This window comes from Scardinius erythrophthalmus (assembly GCF_964197995.2).
Source record: "Scardinius erythrophthalmus genome assembly, chromosome: 16".
Classification (NCBI taxonomy): Eukaryota; Metazoa; Chordata; class Actinopteri; order Cypriniformes; family Leuciscidae; genus Scardinius; species Scardinius erythrophthalmus.
In genome coordinates this window covers 35,324,568-35,344,137 of record NC_138236.1, presented here as the reverse complement: position 1 = coordinate 35,344,137, position 19,570 = coordinate 35,324,568, and the positions used below count along the sequence as shown (strand labels likewise).

Sequence of the window (19,570 nt, the reverse complement as noted above, 5' to 3'; positions counted from 1 at the left end):
CCTATAAATATTAACTAATAAATAAAAACTGCATCGCAGTCTTTTAGCCTACTTAATAACCGGTACTGTCAAGCAGGCTGCGTTGGAATGAGATAATTGTTATAATACATTAATGATAAACATAGGCCTATTACAGTTTTCCATGAAATTTTCTTTTTTTTTTAAGTGATGTTGTGAACGTTAGAATCAGGTATAAAAGGCCAGATAAGTTTAACGTTGCATCCACGTGCTATTGCAATCATATGGTGCGTTAAGTCATAAAGATCGTACCGTATTAACGAGTTGAAAGCACATGAAAACCACCACAATGTTGTAAACAGGAGTGGGAAGCTCGGGATTTTCTGCCCCGATCTTTACAAATTGGGGGCGTGCCATTTGAAAACATGGCGGAATACCAGTAGGCCTAGCCTACTTACAAATATTGATATTGCAGTGATATTGTCAGGCTTTTCTTTTTACAGCGAAGTTTATTGGCTGCACATAATATGATAGCATTAGCCTATATGTTACAAGTGGCTTCAAAAATTAATTAAAAACATAAAAAGCAAAACACATGATGCATTCCTTCTTCATTTTCTAGTAGGCTAGTAGAGTTTAAGAACCTATTGCTGTATTTTTGTGTAATTAATTAAGAGAAAGTACACCGCCATGATCTCTCACTCTGACGAAAGTGACTTGAATGCACCTGCCGTCATAAACACGACTTCCCACCTCGTAAGTCCACCTGGGAAGTTCGTATACGAGGTGGGAAGTAGTGTTTACGACGGCAGGTGCGTTCAAGTCACTTTCATCGGAGTAAGATGATTAAATTTTTTAGGTGAACTATCTCTTTAAAGACCTTATGATAGCGTACCATTCATCGACCACCATAGCCTATAAACATTTACCGCGCTATCTTAGTCAGGTCTGATTAAAGTGAGTGAGGCGATTTCTTTTGAGGCTGGAGGGGGGAAAGGGCTGATCCTGACATTTAATTTACACCAGACACCAGCAGGGTTGATGTTCAGTTCATGTATTCTACCTTTATATGCAGCGCTGCAGTGTGTATTGGGGAACAGCTCCCCCCTCTGGACAATTGCAGCACCGCATAGAAAGTGAATTTAGATAAATTATCAGACATAAGACATCTCTTCTGGTGGGTATTTTTTACAGTCTATAGTATTTCGTCTACTTTTATTTCTTTGTGATTTTTTTCTCAACACTTTGAGTGCATATATAGCAGCTTTATTCGGAATTTAATTGTAAAAGGCGGTGTACATATCAAAGCGGAAAGTTTACATTAATTTTTTGTTTCTTTCAGGACCGTTTTTAAAGTTACTCCTACGGCTCGAAACAGGTCAAGTACTTTTAAAACACCGGTAAAAGTCATGCATTAAAAATTGAACAATATAATAGACGCGACGACATAATCATAATGAATGTGTGCGGCGCTGCTCGGTGCCGGTGGATCCAGACCCGCGGTGCTGTGAGTCTCAGGGTCCTTCAGCAGAACCGAGCCGTCTGCACGACTGGAGCTCCTGAGAGTAACGTTATCAGGGAGAAGCTGCAGGCTTTCCCTGGAGGATCCATCGATCTCCAGAAGCGACAGGAGTCCGGCATCGCGGTGCTCACTGTCAATAATCCAGCGCGCATGAACGCCTTCTCAGGTACTCGTGTTTACCCCACACATTTATGGGCAATTTATTTAGTTTGAGGACAGTTTATGCTGGAAATGGAACTTTTGGAATAAAATAGCAGAACCCATTGACTTGCTAAGGATTTTCATACAATATGTCAAATATTAATTATCAAATAATAGCATTGGTTGCACTTAACATTTCAATAAAAAAAATACATCAGTTTTTACATTGTACTAATATTTAAATATAGCTGCGAGCAGCGATTACGGGCCCAAGCCGGTGGCACCGCAACCCCGGTGCCTTTAGGGTGGCGGTGCCGCCGGCTTTGGCCCTTTATCGCTGCTCGCAGCTATATATATATATATATATATATATATATATATATATATATATATATATATACACATACATATATATATTTATTTATTTATTCATTCATTCATTCATTCATTTTTTTTTATTATTATTATTTTTTTTTTTATTCAGATTTTATGATACACTCAAAATATTCCACAACAAATCCTTTAAATTTAATGTAAAAGTAAAAATGAAAGTAAGCAGTGTTGGGCTCACGTAACCCTCTCATCAGAATCAAAATGTTTCAACATTTGCGATGTATTTGGATGCTAAACTATTCTTTATTATAGGCTTTGTTCTTCACTCGTGTTCCAATATTGATGGAAAAAATCATCCTCTTCACATGCGCAAAAATTTGCTTGGAAACATCACAGTGGAGCGAGCGGTGCTTACTGTGAATGTACGAATTGTACTACTGACTATTTAGAGCAGTGTAATTTTTATATGTTAGGTTAACTATTTTATTATTATATTTTATTAAGGCTATAATGAACAGGCTGCGATGTCAAGATTGTAATGCTGGAGTGTGTGTGTGTGTGTGTGTGTGTGTGTGTGTGTGTGTGTGTGTGTGTGTTCATGTTTTTCTATCCCGGTGGGGACTTTAACCTGAATGCACACAGACTCATGGGGACTCGTGTCACAGTGGGGACCTAAATAGAGGTCCCCATGGGTAAACAAGATTATAAATCATACAGAATGAGTTTTTTTGGAAATGTAAAAATGCAGAAAGTTTTATGGGATAGGTAGGTTTAGGGGTAGGGTTAGTGTGAGGAGATAAAATATACAGTTTGTTCAGTATAAAAACCATTAAGTCCATGGAGAGTACCCACAAAGATAGTAAACCGTGTGTGTGTGTGTGTGTGTGTGTGTGTGGCGTGGGCGCGATTGAACAGTAGACACATAAAAACATACTCCATCATTATACAGGACGACATTCAAACTGCAAAGCGTTAACTTATATTTGTGTACAGTTGCAATAAAACACAAAATTGTGCTTTTGTAAAATAATTTCAAGCAATCCACCCCCCGAAAGGCGCTAATTTTAAAATGAAACTAAAATGCTCATGGCTGCACGGGCATTCATAACGGTGCACGTCCACGGCGAGGAATGAGCAGAACAGAGTGAACGTTTTTCAGTTAATTCCTACTTCCATAGGAATTCATTTGAAACGCTCGCTCAACCAATATAAATGTCAGTGCGGACGAACATATTTTACTTTCGTTTTTAAGTTAGCGATTAAAAAGCCCCCAGCGGTGTCACACGTCAGTTAACCGGTGGTAAAATATTCTCACCGTCACATACCTAGTATATTTATATATAGATATAATAGGCCTACCTGATTTTGAACACAAGAGGGCAGTATAGCACTATGTTTGACTTTATTTATGTATTGTTTAGACTAAACAACCATTCTGGCAGTTTTTAAACTTAAAATTCATTCTTAAATTGAAAAAAAAAGAATAAAATGTTTAGTTGTGATGTTTGTATACTTTTATATAGAAATAAATGGTATATAATTACATTTTTAGAAAATTTGAGGCTTTTAGTTTTTCCTTTTTGGACATTAATCCCTCGCCATAGCAAAACCGTTTGAGATATTTATTATCCGTTCACAATTTAGCATATTTAATGTATTTTCATCATGTTGAAAAAGTTTGGTGGGAATAAAATAAATAGTTTAAGAGGAGTGGCTAAAAATTCATAGGCTGATTTTGCAAAAAAATCCACATTCAGACCAAAATATCTGACTTCCTTTTGCTCTGAGCTAATGAATGTAAATTAGAAAGTTGTCCGGCTTGATGAGAACAATATAAAAACATTTTTTTTTTACTGTATTTAAAACTAACCCCCCACTTTTGTCAAAAGCATGTTGAAAGTGACACACTTCCTGCTGCCAGTTGGTGGCGCTATAACTTTGACTCACAATAGTCACATCCATCTGATCGGCCTCTTACCACGAACACACTGCTGAAGTTTCATCAAGATCAGTTGATGTATGCAGAAGTTATAACACTTCGTGTCTCTCTTTTCTCGCCATAAATTCGTTTCCTCACCACGGCCAAACCGTTCAAGATATCAAAAATCCGTCCGCAATTTAGCATCCTCAATGTCTTTACTTCATGCTGACTGAGTTTGGAGGTGATTGAATGAATTCTCTAGGAGGAGTACATCACATTCCACAGCAAGCGTTTTACAAACAACCCATAATAGCTGACTTCCTGTTGGGCTGGCGTGAAACTTGTCAGAGGGAAAGTTGTTCGGCCCGACGAAATCTATATGTGTACCGAGTTTCATATTATTTCATGCAAGCGTGTTTGATATATGGACCAAGTTTTCAGACCCTGTTCAAGAGGGCGCTGTTGAGCCCCCCTGCCACGCCCGTTTCTGAAACTTTTCACATGTCTACTGGCTAATAAGTGTTATGTGTCTGTCGAGTTTCATCCAATTTCAAGCATGTTAAGAGTCTCAAACGCATCCGAAAAGAATATTAAAACTTGATGCGTTGCCACGGCAACAGTATCTAAGATATCAATAATCCTTTCACAGGTCTACATCTGCCCTGTGTTTACATTATACACATAAAGTTTGAAGCAAATCGGGTAAAATTAAGAGGGTGACTTCAAAGCATTTTGAAAGTGACACACTTCCTGCTGCCAGTTGGTGGCGCTATAACTTTGACTCACAATAGTCACATCCATGTGATCGGCCTCTTACAACGAACACACTGCTGAAGTTTCATCAAGATCAGTTAATGTATGCAGAAGTTATAACACACTTCCTGTGTCCCATTATTCGCCATAAATTTGTTTCCTCGCCACGGCCAAACCGTTCGAGATATCAAAAATCCGTTCGCAAGAATTCATCCTCAATGTCTTGACTTTATTCTCACAGAGTTTGGTGGCGATCGGATGAAATCCCTAGGAGGAGTATTTCACATTCCATTGTATGCGTTTTCCAAACAACGTATAATAACCGACTTCCTGTTGGGCTTTTGTAAAACTTAGAGCACGAAAGTTGTTCGGCCCGATGAGATATATATGTGTACTGAGTTTCATATTATTACATGCAAGCGTGTTTGATTTATGGACCAAGTTTTCGGACCCCATTCCAGGGGGCGCTGTCGAGCCCCCCTGCCACGCCCCAGTACCAGCTTCAGCCCGGCCCTGATGGCCGCAGGTTCTGACGTGTGTGCAAAATTTCAAGAGTTTTTGAGCAGGTTAAGGGCCCCAAAAGTGGCAAAAAGGCAAAAAAAAAAATAATGAAGAAAAAAAAAAAATATAGCTGCGAGCAGCGATTACGGGCCCAAGCCGGTGGCACCGCAACCCCGGTGCCTTTAGGGTGGCGGTGCCGCCGGCTTTGGCCCTTCATCGCTGCTCGCAGCTATATATATATATATATATATATATATATATATATATATATATATATATATATATATATATATATACATACATATATATATTTATTTATTTATTCATTCATTCATTCATTTTTTTTTATTATTATTTATTTATTTATTTATTTATTTTTTATTCAGATTTTATGATACACTCAAAATATTCCACAACAAATCCTTTAAATTTAATGTAAAAGTAAAAATGAAAGTAAGCAGTGTTGGGCTCACGTAACCCTCTCATCAGAATCAAAATGTTTCAACATTTGCGATGTATTTGGATGCTAAACTATTCTTTATTATAGGCTTTGTTCTTCACTCGTGTTCCAATATTGATGGAAAAAATCATCCTCTTCACATGCGCAAAAATTTGCTTGGAAACATCACAGTGGAGCGAGCGGTGCTTACTGTGAATGTACGAATTGTACTACTGACTATTTAGAGCAGTGTAATTTTTATATGTTAGGTTGACTATTTTATTATTATATTTTATTAAGGCTATAATGAACAGGCTGCGATGTCAAGATTGTAATGCTGGAGTGTGTGTGTGTGTGTGTGTGTGTGTGTGTGTGTGTGTGTGTGTGTGTGTTCATGTTTTTCTATCCCGGTGGGGACTTTAACCTGAATGCACACAGACTCATGGGGACTCGTGTCACAGTGGGGACCTAAATAGAGGTCCCAATGGGTAAACAAGATTATAAATCATACAGAATGAGTTTTTTTGGAAATGTAAAAAATGCAGAAAGTTTTATGGGATAGGTAGGTTTAGGGGTAGGGTTAGTGTGAGGAGATAGAATATACAGTTTGTACAGTATAAAAACCATTAAGTCCATGGAGAGTACCCACAAAGATAGTAAACCGTGTGTGTGTGTGTGTGTGTGTGTGTGTGTGTGTGTGTGTGTGTGTGTGTGTGTGGCGTGGGCGCGATTGAACAGTAGACACATAAAAACATACTCCGTCATTATACAGGACGACATTCAAACTGCAAAGTGTTAACTTATATTTGTGTACAGTTGCAATAAAACACAAAATTGTGCTTTTGTAAAATAATTTCAAGCAATCCACCCCCCGAAAGGCGCTAATTTTAAAATGAAACTAAAATGCTCATGGCTGCACGGCATTCATAACGGTGCGCGTCCACGGCGAGGAACGAGCAGAACAGAGTGAACGTTTTTCAGTTAATTCCTACTTCCATGGGAATTCATTTGAAACGCTCGCTCAACAAATATAAATGTCAGTGCGGACGAACATATTTTACTTTCGTTTTTAAGTTAGCGATTAAAAAGCCCCCAGCGGTGTCACACGTCAGTTAACCGGTGGTAAAATATTCTCACCGTCACATACCTAGTATATTTTTATATAGATATAATAGGCCTACCTGATTTTGAACACAAGAGGGCAGTATAGCACTATGTTTGACCTTATTTATGTATTGTTTAGACTAAACAACCATTCTGGCAGTTTTTAAACTTAAAATTCATTCTTAAATTGAAAAAAAAAGAATAAAATGTTTAGTTGTGATGTTTGTATACTTTTATATAGAAATAAATGGTATATAATTACATTTTTAGAAAATTTGAGGCTTTTAGTTTTTCCTTTTTGGACATTAATTTAATCCCTCGCCATAGCAAAACCGTTTGAGATTTAATGTATTTTCATCATGTTGAGAAAGTTTGTTGGGAATAAAATAAATAGTTTAAGAGGAGTGGCTAAAAATTCATAGGCTGATTTTGCAAAAAAATCCACATTCAGACCAAAATATCTGACTTCCTTTTGCTCTGAGCTAACGAATGTAAATTAGAAAGTTGTCCGGCTTGATGAGAACAATATAAAAACATTTTTTTTTTACTGTATTTAAAACTAACCCCCCCACTTTTGTCAAAAGCATGTTGAAAATGACACACTTCCTGCTGCCAGTTGGTGGCGCTATAACTTTGACTCACAATAGTCACATCCATCTGATCGGCCTCTTACCACGAACACACTGCTGAAGTTTCATCAAGATCAGTTGATGTATGCAGAAGTTATAACACTTCGTGTCTCTCTTTTCTCGCCATAAATTCGTTTCCTCACCACGGCCAAACCGTTCAAGATATCAAAAATCCGTCCGCAATTTAGCATCCTCAATGTCTTTACTTCATGCTGACTGAGTTTGGAGGTGATTGAATGAATTCTCTAGGAGGAGTACATCACATTCCACAGCAAGCGTTTTCCAAACAACCCATAATAGCTGACTTCCTGTTGGGCTGGCGTGAAACTTGACAAAGGGAAAGTTGTTCGGCCCGACGAGATCTATATGTGTACCGAGTTTCATATTAATTCATGCAAGCGTGTTTGATATATGGACCAAGTTTTCAGACCCTGTTCAAGAGGGCGCTGTTGAGCCCCCCTGCCACGCCCGTTTCTGAAACTTTTCACATGTCTACTGGCTAATAAGTGTTATGTGTCTGTCGAGTTTCATCCAATTTCAAGCATGTTAAGAGTCTCAAACGCATCCGAAAAGAATATTAAAACTTGATGCGTTGCCACGGCAACAGTATCTAAGATATCAATAATCCTTTCACAGGTCTACATCTGCCCTGTGTTTACATTATACACATAAAGTTTGAAGCAAATCGGGTAAAATTAAGAGGGTGACTTCAAAGCATTTTGAAAGTGACAAACTTCCTGCTGCCAGTTGGTGGCGCTATAACTTTGACTCACAATAGTCACATCCATGTGATCGGCCTCTTACAACGAACACACTGCTGAAGTTTCATCAAGATCAGTTAATGTATGCAGAAGTTATAACACACTTCCTGTGTCCCATTATTCGCCATAAATTTGTTTCCTCGCCACGGCCAAACCGTTCGAGATATCAAAAATCCGTTCGCAAGAATTCATCCTCAATGTCTTGACTTTATTCTCACCGAGTTTGGTGGCGATCGGATGAAATCCCTAGGAGGAGTATTTCACATTCCATTGTATGCGTTTTCCAAACAACGTATAATAACCGACTTCCTGTTGGGCTTTTGTAAAACTTAGAGCACGAAAGTTGTTCGGCCCGATGAGATCTATATGTGTACTGAGTTTCATATTATTACATGCAAGCGTGTTTGATTTATGGACCAAGTTTTCGGACCCCATTCCAGGGGGCGCTGTCGAGCCCCCCTGCCACGCCCCAGTACCAGCTTCAGCCCGGCCCTGATGGCCGCAGGTTCTGACGTGTGTGCAAAATTTCAAGAGTTTTTGAGCATGTTAAGGGCCCCAAAAGTGGCAAAAAGGCAAAAAAAAAAATAATGAAGAAAAAAAAAAAAAAAAATCCTTACGGAAACAATAGGGCCTTCGCCCTTTCAGGGCTTGGGCCCTAAAAATAATCCTTACGGAAACAATAGGGCCTTCGCCCTTTCAGGGCTTGGGCCCTAATAAACACCTCTATCGCTGTATAATTACACTGTTGACCCTTCCCTTAACCCAACCATTAAACCTACCCATACCACCAAACCTGTTCATAACCTTACACGTTTCCCACCTCAATCGCAGCACAAGTGATTTGCAATACAACATCAACACAAGTACATTGTACATAAAATTGTATGCACGTACAGAGTAAAGACACCTTATATAAAGTGTGATGATAGCATTATATACAAGTATTTTGTAGACGTTTTGCATAATTTGACAAAATTAGTGTTTGATTGGAAATGATGCACAATAAAAAAAATACTTTGTCCTTATTATATTTATCTTGATTTTCTTCACGTCACATTCCACATGCTTTATCTCAGACTTACACAGTTTCCTTGCTAAACATGAAAAAACAAACTTAAAAAAAACATTTAACAGAATAAGTTTGAAATTTGGTTTATGTCTAATTCTTGTTGTGAAATTGTGAGATGATTATACTTGTTTTCTGAAATTTCATATTTTAAGAATGATTGGCTGATTCTGAGACAAAAGTTAAAGTCTGCATGAAAGAGAAGTTATGATAGTCTTTTCTTCCCTATTGTGAAACACTCTTGAAGAATTTTTTAACAAATTATATCAAATACAGTTTTAGTTAGTTTTGTAAGATAGAAAAAATAGATTGATTTTGTCCGTGGGGAAGTGATTGGATGGTTGTGGTTTGCTATTGGTGGATCTCATGTGAGTGACAGGTTGCCCCGCCCTCATCATCAGAGAAGAGAAGAGATGTCACTGCAAGAGGGAGGGGAAGTTATTTTGATTTAAAGATTACGAAGCACATGATTTAAAAAATAATGATGTGTACAGATAAATCATTTAGAATAAATACTACAATATTCTATAAAAAAAATTGGATTTGTCAACTCAGAATTTTTTGATTTCATTGTGACTTTAAGATTGACAATAAAATCTTTACATACAGTAAATACATCTGAAATATTGCCCAAATAAATGATGTTAGCATGTTAAAAAAAGCAGGTTTAATGTGACCTTCATATAACAAAAAGGACATTCAAATGAGTTTGCTTGAAGGATTTCACTACGTGCTGTTTTCCCGCAGGCTGCATGATGCTTGAGCTGGAGCAGCGAGTGCATGAACTGGAGAGCTGGACAGAAGGGAAAGCTGTCATTGTGAAGGGAGCTGCTGGAAACTTCTGCTCCGGATCCGATCTCAACGCAGTCCGGGCGATAGCAAACCCACAGGTGAGAAGAGTTTAGCAGTTAAAGATCATACTGTCATTTTACACTGCCTGGCCAAAAACAAAGTCACTATTTGGATTTAAATAGGCAAATACTGAAGAGTCTATGATTGGATCATTATTGCAGTAATTATTATGTTTCTAGCATGTTATATGTTTGGCAACAGTCCTTCTAACCCTAACTGATGGAGTGTGTAGCTTTTCATTTCTTAAACCACCATGTAGGAAGACACATCATGGCCATATTCCAGGATGACAAAGTCAAGATTCATCAGGATCAAACTGAAACAATGGTTGTGAGGAGCAAGAAGAATCATTTTCACACATGAATCGGCTCCTCTGAGTCCAGACCTTACATTCATTGAAAGTCTTTGGGATGTGCTGGAGGAGACTTTACAGAGTGCTGGACTCTTGCATTGCCAATACAAGATCTTGACCAAACATTGATGCAGTTCTCCATGGAAAAAACATCACAACATTTATCACCAATGATGTGTCTTCCTACATGGATTTTTAAAGGGATAGTTCACCCAAAAATGTAAATTAGCCCATGATTTACTCACCCTCAAGCCATCCTAGGTGTATATGCCTTTCTTCTTTCAGACGAATACAATCAAAGTTATATTAAAACATGTCCTGGCTCTTCCAAGCTTTATAATGGCAGTGAATGGCTGTTTCTGTTTTGAAGTCCATAAAAGTGCATCTATCCATCATAAAGTGCATCTATCCATTATACAGTGCAAGTGCATCTATCCATCATAAAAGTGCATCTATCCATCATAAAGTGCATCTATCCATTATAAAGTGCAAGTGCATCTATCCATTATAAAGTGCATCTATCCATCATAAAAGTGCATCTATCCATCATAAAGTGCATCTATCCATCATAAAGTGCATCTATCCATCATAAAGTGATTCTATCCATCATAAAAGTGCATCTATCCATCATAAAGTGTATCTATCCATCATAAAGTGCATCTATCCATCATAAAGTGCATCTATCCATCATAAAGTGCATCTATCCATTATACAGTGCAAGTGCATCTATCCATCATAAAAGTGCATCTATCCATCATAAAGTGCATCTATCCATCATAAAGTGCATCTATCTATCCATCATAAAGTGCATCTATCCATCATAAAGTGCATCTATCCATCATAAAAGTGAATCTGTCCATCATAAAGTGCATCTATTCATCATAAAAGTGCATCTATCCATCATAAAAGTGCATCTATCCATCATAAAAGTGCATCTATCCATCATAAAAGTGCATCTATCCATCATAAAGTGCATCTATCCATCATAAAGTGCATCTATCCATTATACAGTGCAAGTGCATCTATCCATTATAAAGTGCATCTATTCATCATAAAAGTGCATCTATCCATCATAAAGTGCATCTATCCATCATAAAGTGCATCTATCCATCATAAAAGTGCATCTATCCATCATAAAGTGCATCTATCCATCATAAAGTGCATCTATCCATTATACAGTGCAAGTGCATCTATCCATTATAAAGTGCATCTATCCATCATAAAAGTGCATCTATCCATCATAAAGTGCATCTATCCATCATAAAGTGCATCTATCCATCATAAAAGTGCATCTATCCATCATAAAAGTGCATCTATCCATCATAAAGTGCATCTATCCATCATAAAAGTGCATCTATCCATCATAAAGTGCATCTATCCATCATAAAAGTGCATCTATCCATCATAAAGTGCATCTATCCATCATAAAGTGCATCTATCCATCATAAAAGTGCATCTATCCATCATAAAAGTGCATCTATCCATTATACAGTGCAAGTGTATCTATCCATCATAAAGTGCATCTATCCATCATAAAAGTGCATCTATCCATTATACAGTGCAAGTGTATCTATCCATCATAAAGTGCATCTATCCATCATAAAGTGCATCTATCCATCATAAAGTGCATATATCTATCCATCATAAAGTGCATCTATCCATCATAAAAGTGCATCTATCCATCATAAAGTGCATCTATCCATCATAAAGTGCATCTATCTATCCATCATAAAGTGCATCTATCTATCCATCATAAAAGTGCATCTATCCATCATAAAAGTGCATCTATCCATCATAAAGTGCATCTATCCATCATAAAGTGCATCTATCCATCATAAAGTGCATCTATCTATCCATCATAAAGTGCATCTATCTATCCATCATAAAAGTGCATCTATCCATCATAAAGTGCATCTATCCATCATAAAGTGCATCTATCCATCATAAAGTGCATCTATCTATCCATCATAAAAGTGCATCTATCCATCATAAAGTGCATCTATCCATCATAAAGTGCTCCACACTGCTCTGGGGGGTTAATAAAGGCCTTCTGAAGTGAAGCGATGCGTTTGTAAAATTATTCATATTCAAAACTTTACAAACTGTATTATCTAACGTCCGCTAACTGTTGTACGCGCGTTGACGAGAGACTGGCGTTCCAGCGTATGACGTAGGACGCTCCGGTGAGAATATGCTAGTTCTCGCAAGAACCAAGTTCATTTTAGACTTCTAATTCGTGACCTTCATAGGTTTTGTTTTGCTCTATCCTCTGCTCTTCCGCATTCGTCACCGGAACTTGCGCTACGCCTGCGTCCTACGTCATACGCCGGGACGGCAGTCTCTCGTGAACACGCGTACGACAGTTAGCGGATATAAAAATATATCATGCTAGAAACATAATAATCACTGCAAGAATGATCCAGTCATTGACTCTTAAACATTTGCCTATTTAAATCCAAACAGCGACTCTGGCAAGATATTGTAACTTTCAGAACTAAAATGTCCCATTGAAAAAAAACATTGTCTATCTTTGCTAATATTATAAGTGGACCTCAGGGAAACGTACAAGAGCTTCTGTAGCCTACTGAAACATTTGAAAAACAAAACACCCAGTGTTTTCCAGTCGATGTAATGTTTGCTGTGTTTTTCAGGATGGCATGAGGATGTGTGAGTTCATGCAGAACACTCTAACACGACTCCTCAGGTTAGTGGGTCACGACTGGAAATATAGTTTTTGAACAGAATTTGCAGAAAGTAGAGGATATTTGGCACACCGGGAAAAGGGTCTCCTGTCCTTCTTATTGAAACATGCGTGTTTATGCAAGGGCAGTTTTCTACGTTGTAGAAACGTTACCGTGTTATCATCATGAAAATAAATAAATAAAGATGTCATAGCTTTTTGCAGTTTGATCAAAAGATGGCATGTTAAAAACTGTGGCTGTAATTACTCCCATTTCTACGGTGGCCGAGAGAGCTCAACTCTGAAAGAAAACACATGCAAATAGAAAAACACCCGCAAATTAAGAAAACATCTTCATCAGTTTCACAACACACGAGTGCTCCAAATGCTCACAACACAACCAAACACAACCAAACACAGAAACACGCTGCAAAAGTTCACAACACAACCAAATACAGAAAAATTATATATACTATACATTATATAAATTATAAATACATTATTTTCAGTGTCACGTGATCCTTCAGAAATCATTCTAATATGCTGATTTGCTGCTCAAGAAACCTTTCTGATTATTACCAGTGATGAAAACAGCTGTGCTGCTTAATATTTTTGTGAAAACCATGATGCACTACCATTCAAGAGTTTGAGGTAAGAGTTTGGGAAATGAATACTCATTTTCTTCTGCAAGGCAGCGTTAAATTGATCAAAAGTGACAGTAAAACATTTATAATGTGATAAAAAACTTCTATTTTAAATAAAAGCTGTTCTTTTGAACTTTCTATTCATCAAAGAATCCTGAAAAAAGTATCACAGTTTCCTCAAAAATATAAGCAGCAAGAACAAAGTTTACAAACATTGATAATAATAAGAGGCGTTAATATTAATTGAGGACCAAATCAGTATATTGGAAATAGCCCCACATCATCACATAGCCTTCACCATACCTAGAGATTAGCATGGGGTACTTTCCATAAGATCATCTCTCAATGCAAATCAAACCAGCTATTAGGCTAACTGAAATAAAACCATGCCAATCTCTAGGTATGGTGAAGGCTAAGTGATGATGTGGGGCTATTTTAATTCCAAAGGCCAAGGGAACTTTATCAGGATGCATAGTATCCTGGATCCATGAAGTAACTGGCCTTTAAAAATAAAAATCTGCCTGCCTCTATGGGAATTTAACATAGGGGTGTCCAAACTTATGCACCCTGTATTTTAAGGAAGAACATTTATTTATTTACGATACATTATTCATTCACAAAGAAAATTGGTGTCCTTAAAGGTTGGATTTTTCCTAATTTTTTTAATTAAGGCATTAAGTTCAATTTCCAAAAGATGATTTTTTATTCCTCTTTTTAGTCAACTTTAGCATGGGTGTCTAAACTTATGCATAGCACTGTAAATGCAGCTTGCCTGCATCAGCGTTTACCACCAAAGTTTTGGCACAATCCCAACAGTGCATAATGGGTTTTCAAATTGGTTTTGCAGTGCATTAGTGGATTGAAAAAGTGCATTCAATAATTTCTATATGGTTTTGGTACTCCGCTTCAAATGGCTGTCCCCTCAAATAGTGCACAGTGGGCATATAAGGGCAAATATATTTATTTGCCCTTATGCAAATAAGGGCATAGTGGGCATTTTTGGACTGTTATGCCTAGGTATGACCATTTAATTTGAAAACTGTGCAGATCCATGTCTTTTATCCAGCATTATTCCGCAGTGTGGTGTGTCCGAGCTAAAGTCTGTTGTTTCAGGCAGGCTGCCGCTCATCTCCGTGGCTCTGGTGGAGGGAAGAGCACTGGGCGGGGGGGCAGAACTCACCACTGCATGTGACTTCAGGTACACACAGTTTTTTACATATTTAATTGTTTACACTGGTCATATTATTTTATTTATTTACTCATTTATTCAAAGTGACTCAAAGTTTATTCAAAGAAAAAAAGATGAGAATAAAAAACTTGGAATAACTAATTGCATAAATGTACACCCCCCTGAATTAATCACTCGCGTAATGTTCTAAATTACTCTTTTTTTTATTTCACTGAAATTAATGCACATACTAGTGGTGGAACGGTACACAGATGTCACGGTTCGGTTCATACCTCGGTTCAGACATCACGGTTCGGTACGAGTTCGGTACAATGGAGGGAAAAGCAAAACAAAAAATTAGTTGCTTACATTAACTAAATGAGCCTACAATAGCAGACATAAGCCCTTTAAATAAAAATAAATGGCCATGTTTTATAAAAAGGTTCACAAAACTAAATAAAAATGTTTAGAAATGATGTAAGATAACGTTAATTTAGTTGTAGGTTATGTTCTCGTATCCATTTTTTTTCTAATGTCACAAGGAATAAACTGGTTTACTGCTTTACACGATTATTTTGTAGTGTGGTTTTGGTGTACCAAAGTGTTGTTGAACTAAAATAAACATTCACGAGTGTACCTTACTTCTCACCGCTGATTCCTGATGGTTTAGATGACAGTTACACTGAGTCGCACCCTGTCGTTTCAAAGAATAGTACACCAGCGAGCGCGAAGTAGAAATGCCTTGTCCATTTGGGGAGGCGCGCGCGCGGTCAGCGGAGGCTCGCACTGCGGAGGCAGGCGAAAGTATAAACAAACCTATCTTAAGGTGGGGCTACAGATTAGGTGTCATTAAAGAACCCGCATATCTAACAGTAGTTCCGCATTACATTAATTAATTTGCACGCGAGTTTTATTTATTTTTGTACCGTGCATTCTCCGTGTAAATTCATGCACCGAACCGTGACGCCCGTACCGATTCGGTTCAATACGAACACATGTACCGTTCCACCCCTAGCACATACTATATTTTAGTTTGATTATATTTTTTATTTAATATTTTGTATTTTTTAGGGGATTTTATGGGACTCAATTATATTTATGCAATAGTTATAATCAATTTATTCACTTTTTGAGCACAGACCTGAAAATGAGTCATAAATCTTGAATGCTTTGGAGCACAGATTCAAGTTTGGTCTCTTTTTAAAGACAACACTTGGCAGATTATTTCTGAAATGAAAAAAGTTTCAAAAAGTGAATTTGAAATGAGTTATACAATTTTACGTTTATTGTTATGAATCTCAAAAATACTCTTTTCAATGTTTATATAAAATATATTTTCCAAAACATGTTTTACTCTAAATCATGTTTTCAGCTTTAAATCTGTATGAAAATCAAAGCCATAAATCTAAATAAGTTTTGTTCCAAATTTAAGGTTGATACCTCAAATAAATGAGCATTCAGTGAGATTTTGTTTGGGTGCAGTACCAAAAGTTTCCACTTGGTTTTTGACCGCAAACAATGTAGACTACTACAGTGTGACTATTTTTTCAGGACCATTTAACTTTTTAGAATCATGTCCATGATTTGTGTGTGTGTGTGTTCAAACAGAAAGTGCCAAAACCTTTACCAAGTTTTGTACCAATTAAGATGAAGTAAAAAAATTCTTGCAATAACGTTCCAGATATGTTAAATAGCAAGGCCATCTCCTGTGCTCTGCCCTCTTCAGGACGCCCCACATGCTTTCTACAGGATTCAGCTCTGGGCCGATCCAAAACATTCATCTTTCTTTGCTAAAGCCGTTCTTTTGTGTTTTAGATCAGTGTCATGCTGAAAGGTGAAAAGTATTTTCTTAGGTTTTTTTTTTAGCTTTCTAGCTTGATCTTTTTGGACCATAGTGAGAGATTAGTATTCTGAAAGTTACAGTATGTTTTTATCAAGCAATATCTTGTCGGAATAGAACGTCACCATTTTATTTCCATTTCCAGGTTAATGACGTCCGATGGTGTAATCCAGTTTGTCCATAAGCATATGGGTTTGGTCCCTGGATGGGGAGGAGCTGCAAGACTAGTTGGTATTGTCGGCAGCCAGAATGCCCTGAAACTGCTGAGCGGGGCTGTAAAGGTGGATCCAGACTGTGGAAGACAGATGGGACTGGTGGATGAGGCGCTCCTCTGCTCTTCTGGAGAGGGAGAAACACTAACACACGCTGAGCATTGGCTGAGGCCGTTCATCAAGGCTCCGGCTCCAGTGATCCAGGCGCTCAAGAAGGTGGTCGTCTCAGGAAGAGAGCTTCCCCTGGAACAAGCCCTTAAGACTGAGAGGAACGTGTTTGGGACAGTATGGGGCGGTCCCGCCAATCTCAAGGCTCTGGCTTTAAAACCGAAACATAAGTGATTGTAATCGTAACATTGAAACTGTTGCACAATTGCTTGAAGCACTTTTCAGATCACATCATAAAATAGAAGCGAAAAGTTTCTGGATTGTTTTGCAGAGTTCGTCAACTTGCACATGCACACATTAGTAAATAAATATCATCTTCCATCATCTTGTTTTGAAGTTTAAGGTTTTGTGATTTTTGGGAAGTGTTGGATGTATTTATACACATTAAAAAACTGTAAGAATCTGGGAGTTTTGTTCGACTCGTTACGTTTTCACTCACACACTGGTCAGATACGTATGTTAAATCACGCTTCTTCAACTTGCGGAATATTGTTCGTATACGCCCCTCTCTTAACTTTGGAGATGCTGAAACAATAGGTTACTATCGTAACCCCGGTTCTCTGAAACATTGAGTGGAGAGATCCACCTATGGGAAGGGCATCCGTACCTGACCTCTGCAGAAGCATCCAATTGCACCAAGTCTGGCTAGACAGACAGAAACGCGCAGCCAATGCCAGGTGAGGCCACACCCCCTCACCTACGGGCATATAACAGCTGGGCGCGCTGCTATTCCTCAGTAAGTATATTCGCTTCTCGTGCGGCAAGCGGGGCAAAGCTGGTGGATCTCTCCACTCGATGTTTCAGAGAACCGGGGTTACGATAGTAACCTATTGTTCTCTTTCATCATCTCGTGTTCGAGATCCACCTATGGGAGAGACATGGACAGCTCCCCGATTGCCCAATACACTCACAGTGAGGTTCCGAAAGCCAGAGAAGGACGATCACCTCGGGGAGGCGGTGCCTGACACGTCCATTAATCATGAACCTGCAAAGGTGACGCCACACCTAACTGTTCTGTGGACAAGCAGGACATGAAACATGCATGAGACACATACATGATAGTAACCCCAACCCACCAAGACACATAAACTATACCCAAGAAGGGAAGTAAATGTTTGGTGACAGGAATGAACATGGCCAGCCGGCCCATTCACTCTTATTGGTCTTTACCCAACAGGTTTACAGGGAGGAGCTAAGAAGACCCCACTCCTAAAACCGAATGTGCTACCGAAGTTCTGGTGACATACAGCCGGTAGTAACGCACAAAGGTATGAGGAGAAGCCCAACTGGCAGCAGAGCAGATGTCCTGCAGTGACACTCCCCTAAACAAAGCCCAAGAGGCGGCTAAGCCCCTTGTGGAATGGTGCTGCCCTATAGTAGAGCCCTCAAAACCCACATGACAGGCTGAAATCGCAGCCAAGTAGACCTTAATGGTGGAAAAAGACCTCCCTTTTTCCATGAGGTCTTGAAGGAAACACAAAATATCAGGAACTGAGCACTGATAAGATGTGAGACTGCGCCCATCGCACCACCCTTCGAACACTTGCCACTTACAGCCATATAAGGACCGCGTAGAAATGGCCCTGGCATTCTGAATAGTGGTGACCACACGCGGCGAAAGCCCAAGTGCGTTCAGGTTCGTCCTCTCACGGGCCAGGCCCAGAGAGCCACCCTGTCCGGGTGGGGGTGGTAAATCTCCCCGTTGGCTTGGGACAATAGGTCCGTGCGAACGGGAAGGCGCCACGGCTCGGCGTATAACAGAGGAATTATCTCCGCCAGCCATGGTGCTTTGGGCCACCTGGGTGCTATCAGAATGAGAGACAGGCCCCGCTCTCTCACTCTGGCCAATGTGGGAATTATCAGGCACAGGGGAGGAAAAGCATACAGGAGCATTCTGGGCCATGGGTGGGCCAGTGCGTCTACCCCGAGGGGCGCGTCCATGTCCCTTAGAGAGAAGAACATAGGACAATGGTAGTTTTCGCGCGAGGCGAATAGATCTACGCTCGCCCGTCCGAATTTCATCCATAGCATTTCCACTATCTGCGGGTGAAGACGCCAATCCCCGTAGATTGGGTTTCCCCTTGATAGCAGATCCGCGCCTCTGTTCAGAATGCCCGGAACATGAGTTGCGCGTAACGACAGGAAAACCTGTCTGCTCCACACCAAAAGCTTGTAAGCTAGGGCGTGAAATTTCGACGAGCGCATGCCGCCCTGACGGTTGATATAAGCCACAGCCGTGGTATTGTCGCACCGTACTAGAACGTGATGTCCCTGCAGGCAGGGCAGAAAAAGATTCAGAGCTTTCCAAATGGTTAAAAGCTCTAAATAGTTTATGTGCGCTGAACGTAGTCTGTTTGGCCACAGACCGTTCATCGTTCTGCCCTCCTGGGTGGCACCCCAGCCTGTTAAGGACGCATCTGTCGTCACAACTTTCCGCGTCGTAACCGCCCCTAGAGGGGTTCCCCGTGCGTAAAAGTCCTCGCTCTCCCAGTGGCGCAAGGCTGCCGAGCAGGCGTGTGTCACTGT

At 39.2% G+C, this 19,570-nt stretch overlaps 1 protein-coding gene across 4 annotated transcripts; it reads left to right on the top strand.

Annotated features, from left to right (window-relative positions):
• The first annotated feature begins 1,128 nt into the window (after nucleotides 1-1,128).
• echdc1 (enoyl CoA hydratase domain containing 1) lies at nucleotides 1,129-17,616 on the top strand. Of its 4 annotated transcripts, none has more exons than XM_081388237.1 (5): nucleotides 1,129-1,646; nucleotides 9,876-10,018; nucleotides 12,984-13,036; nucleotides 14,774-14,854; nucleotides 16,810-17,616. In XM_081388237.1, exons 1-5 carry the CDS (start codon nucleotides 1,415-1,417, stop codon nucleotides 17,216-17,218), a joined length of 918 nt encoding a protein of 305 aa, XP_081244363.1. In that variant the 5' UTR covers nucleotides 1,129-1,414; the 3' UTR covers nucleotides 17,219-17,616. The 4 variants fall into 4 exon arrangements, with proteins under 4 accessions (XP_081244363.1, XP_081244365.1, XP_081244362.1 ...); XM_081388239.1 differs by having other exon boundaries at nucleotides 1,305-1,646; nucleotides 14,770-14,854; nucleotides 16,810-17,451; XM_081388236.1 differs by having other exon boundaries at nucleotides 1,305-1,646; nucleotides 14,723-14,854; nucleotides 16,810-17,451.
• The last annotated feature ends 1,954 nt before the right edge of the window (nucleotides 17,617-19,570 follow it).

Coding starts and splice junctions, on each gene's coding strand:
- echdc1 (XM_081388236.1), top strand. CDS start 1,415: ATGAATGTGTGCGGCGCTGCTCGGTGCCGGTGGATCCAGACCCGCGGT. Junction 1,647..9,875: donor GCGCATGAACGCCTTCTCAG/GTACTCGTGTTT, acceptor GTTTTCCCGCAG/GCTGCATGATGCTTGAGCTG. Junction 13,037..14,722: donor ACTCTAACACGACTCCTCAG/GTTAGTGGGTCA, acceptor TCTTTTATCCAG/CATTATTCCGCAGTGTGGTG.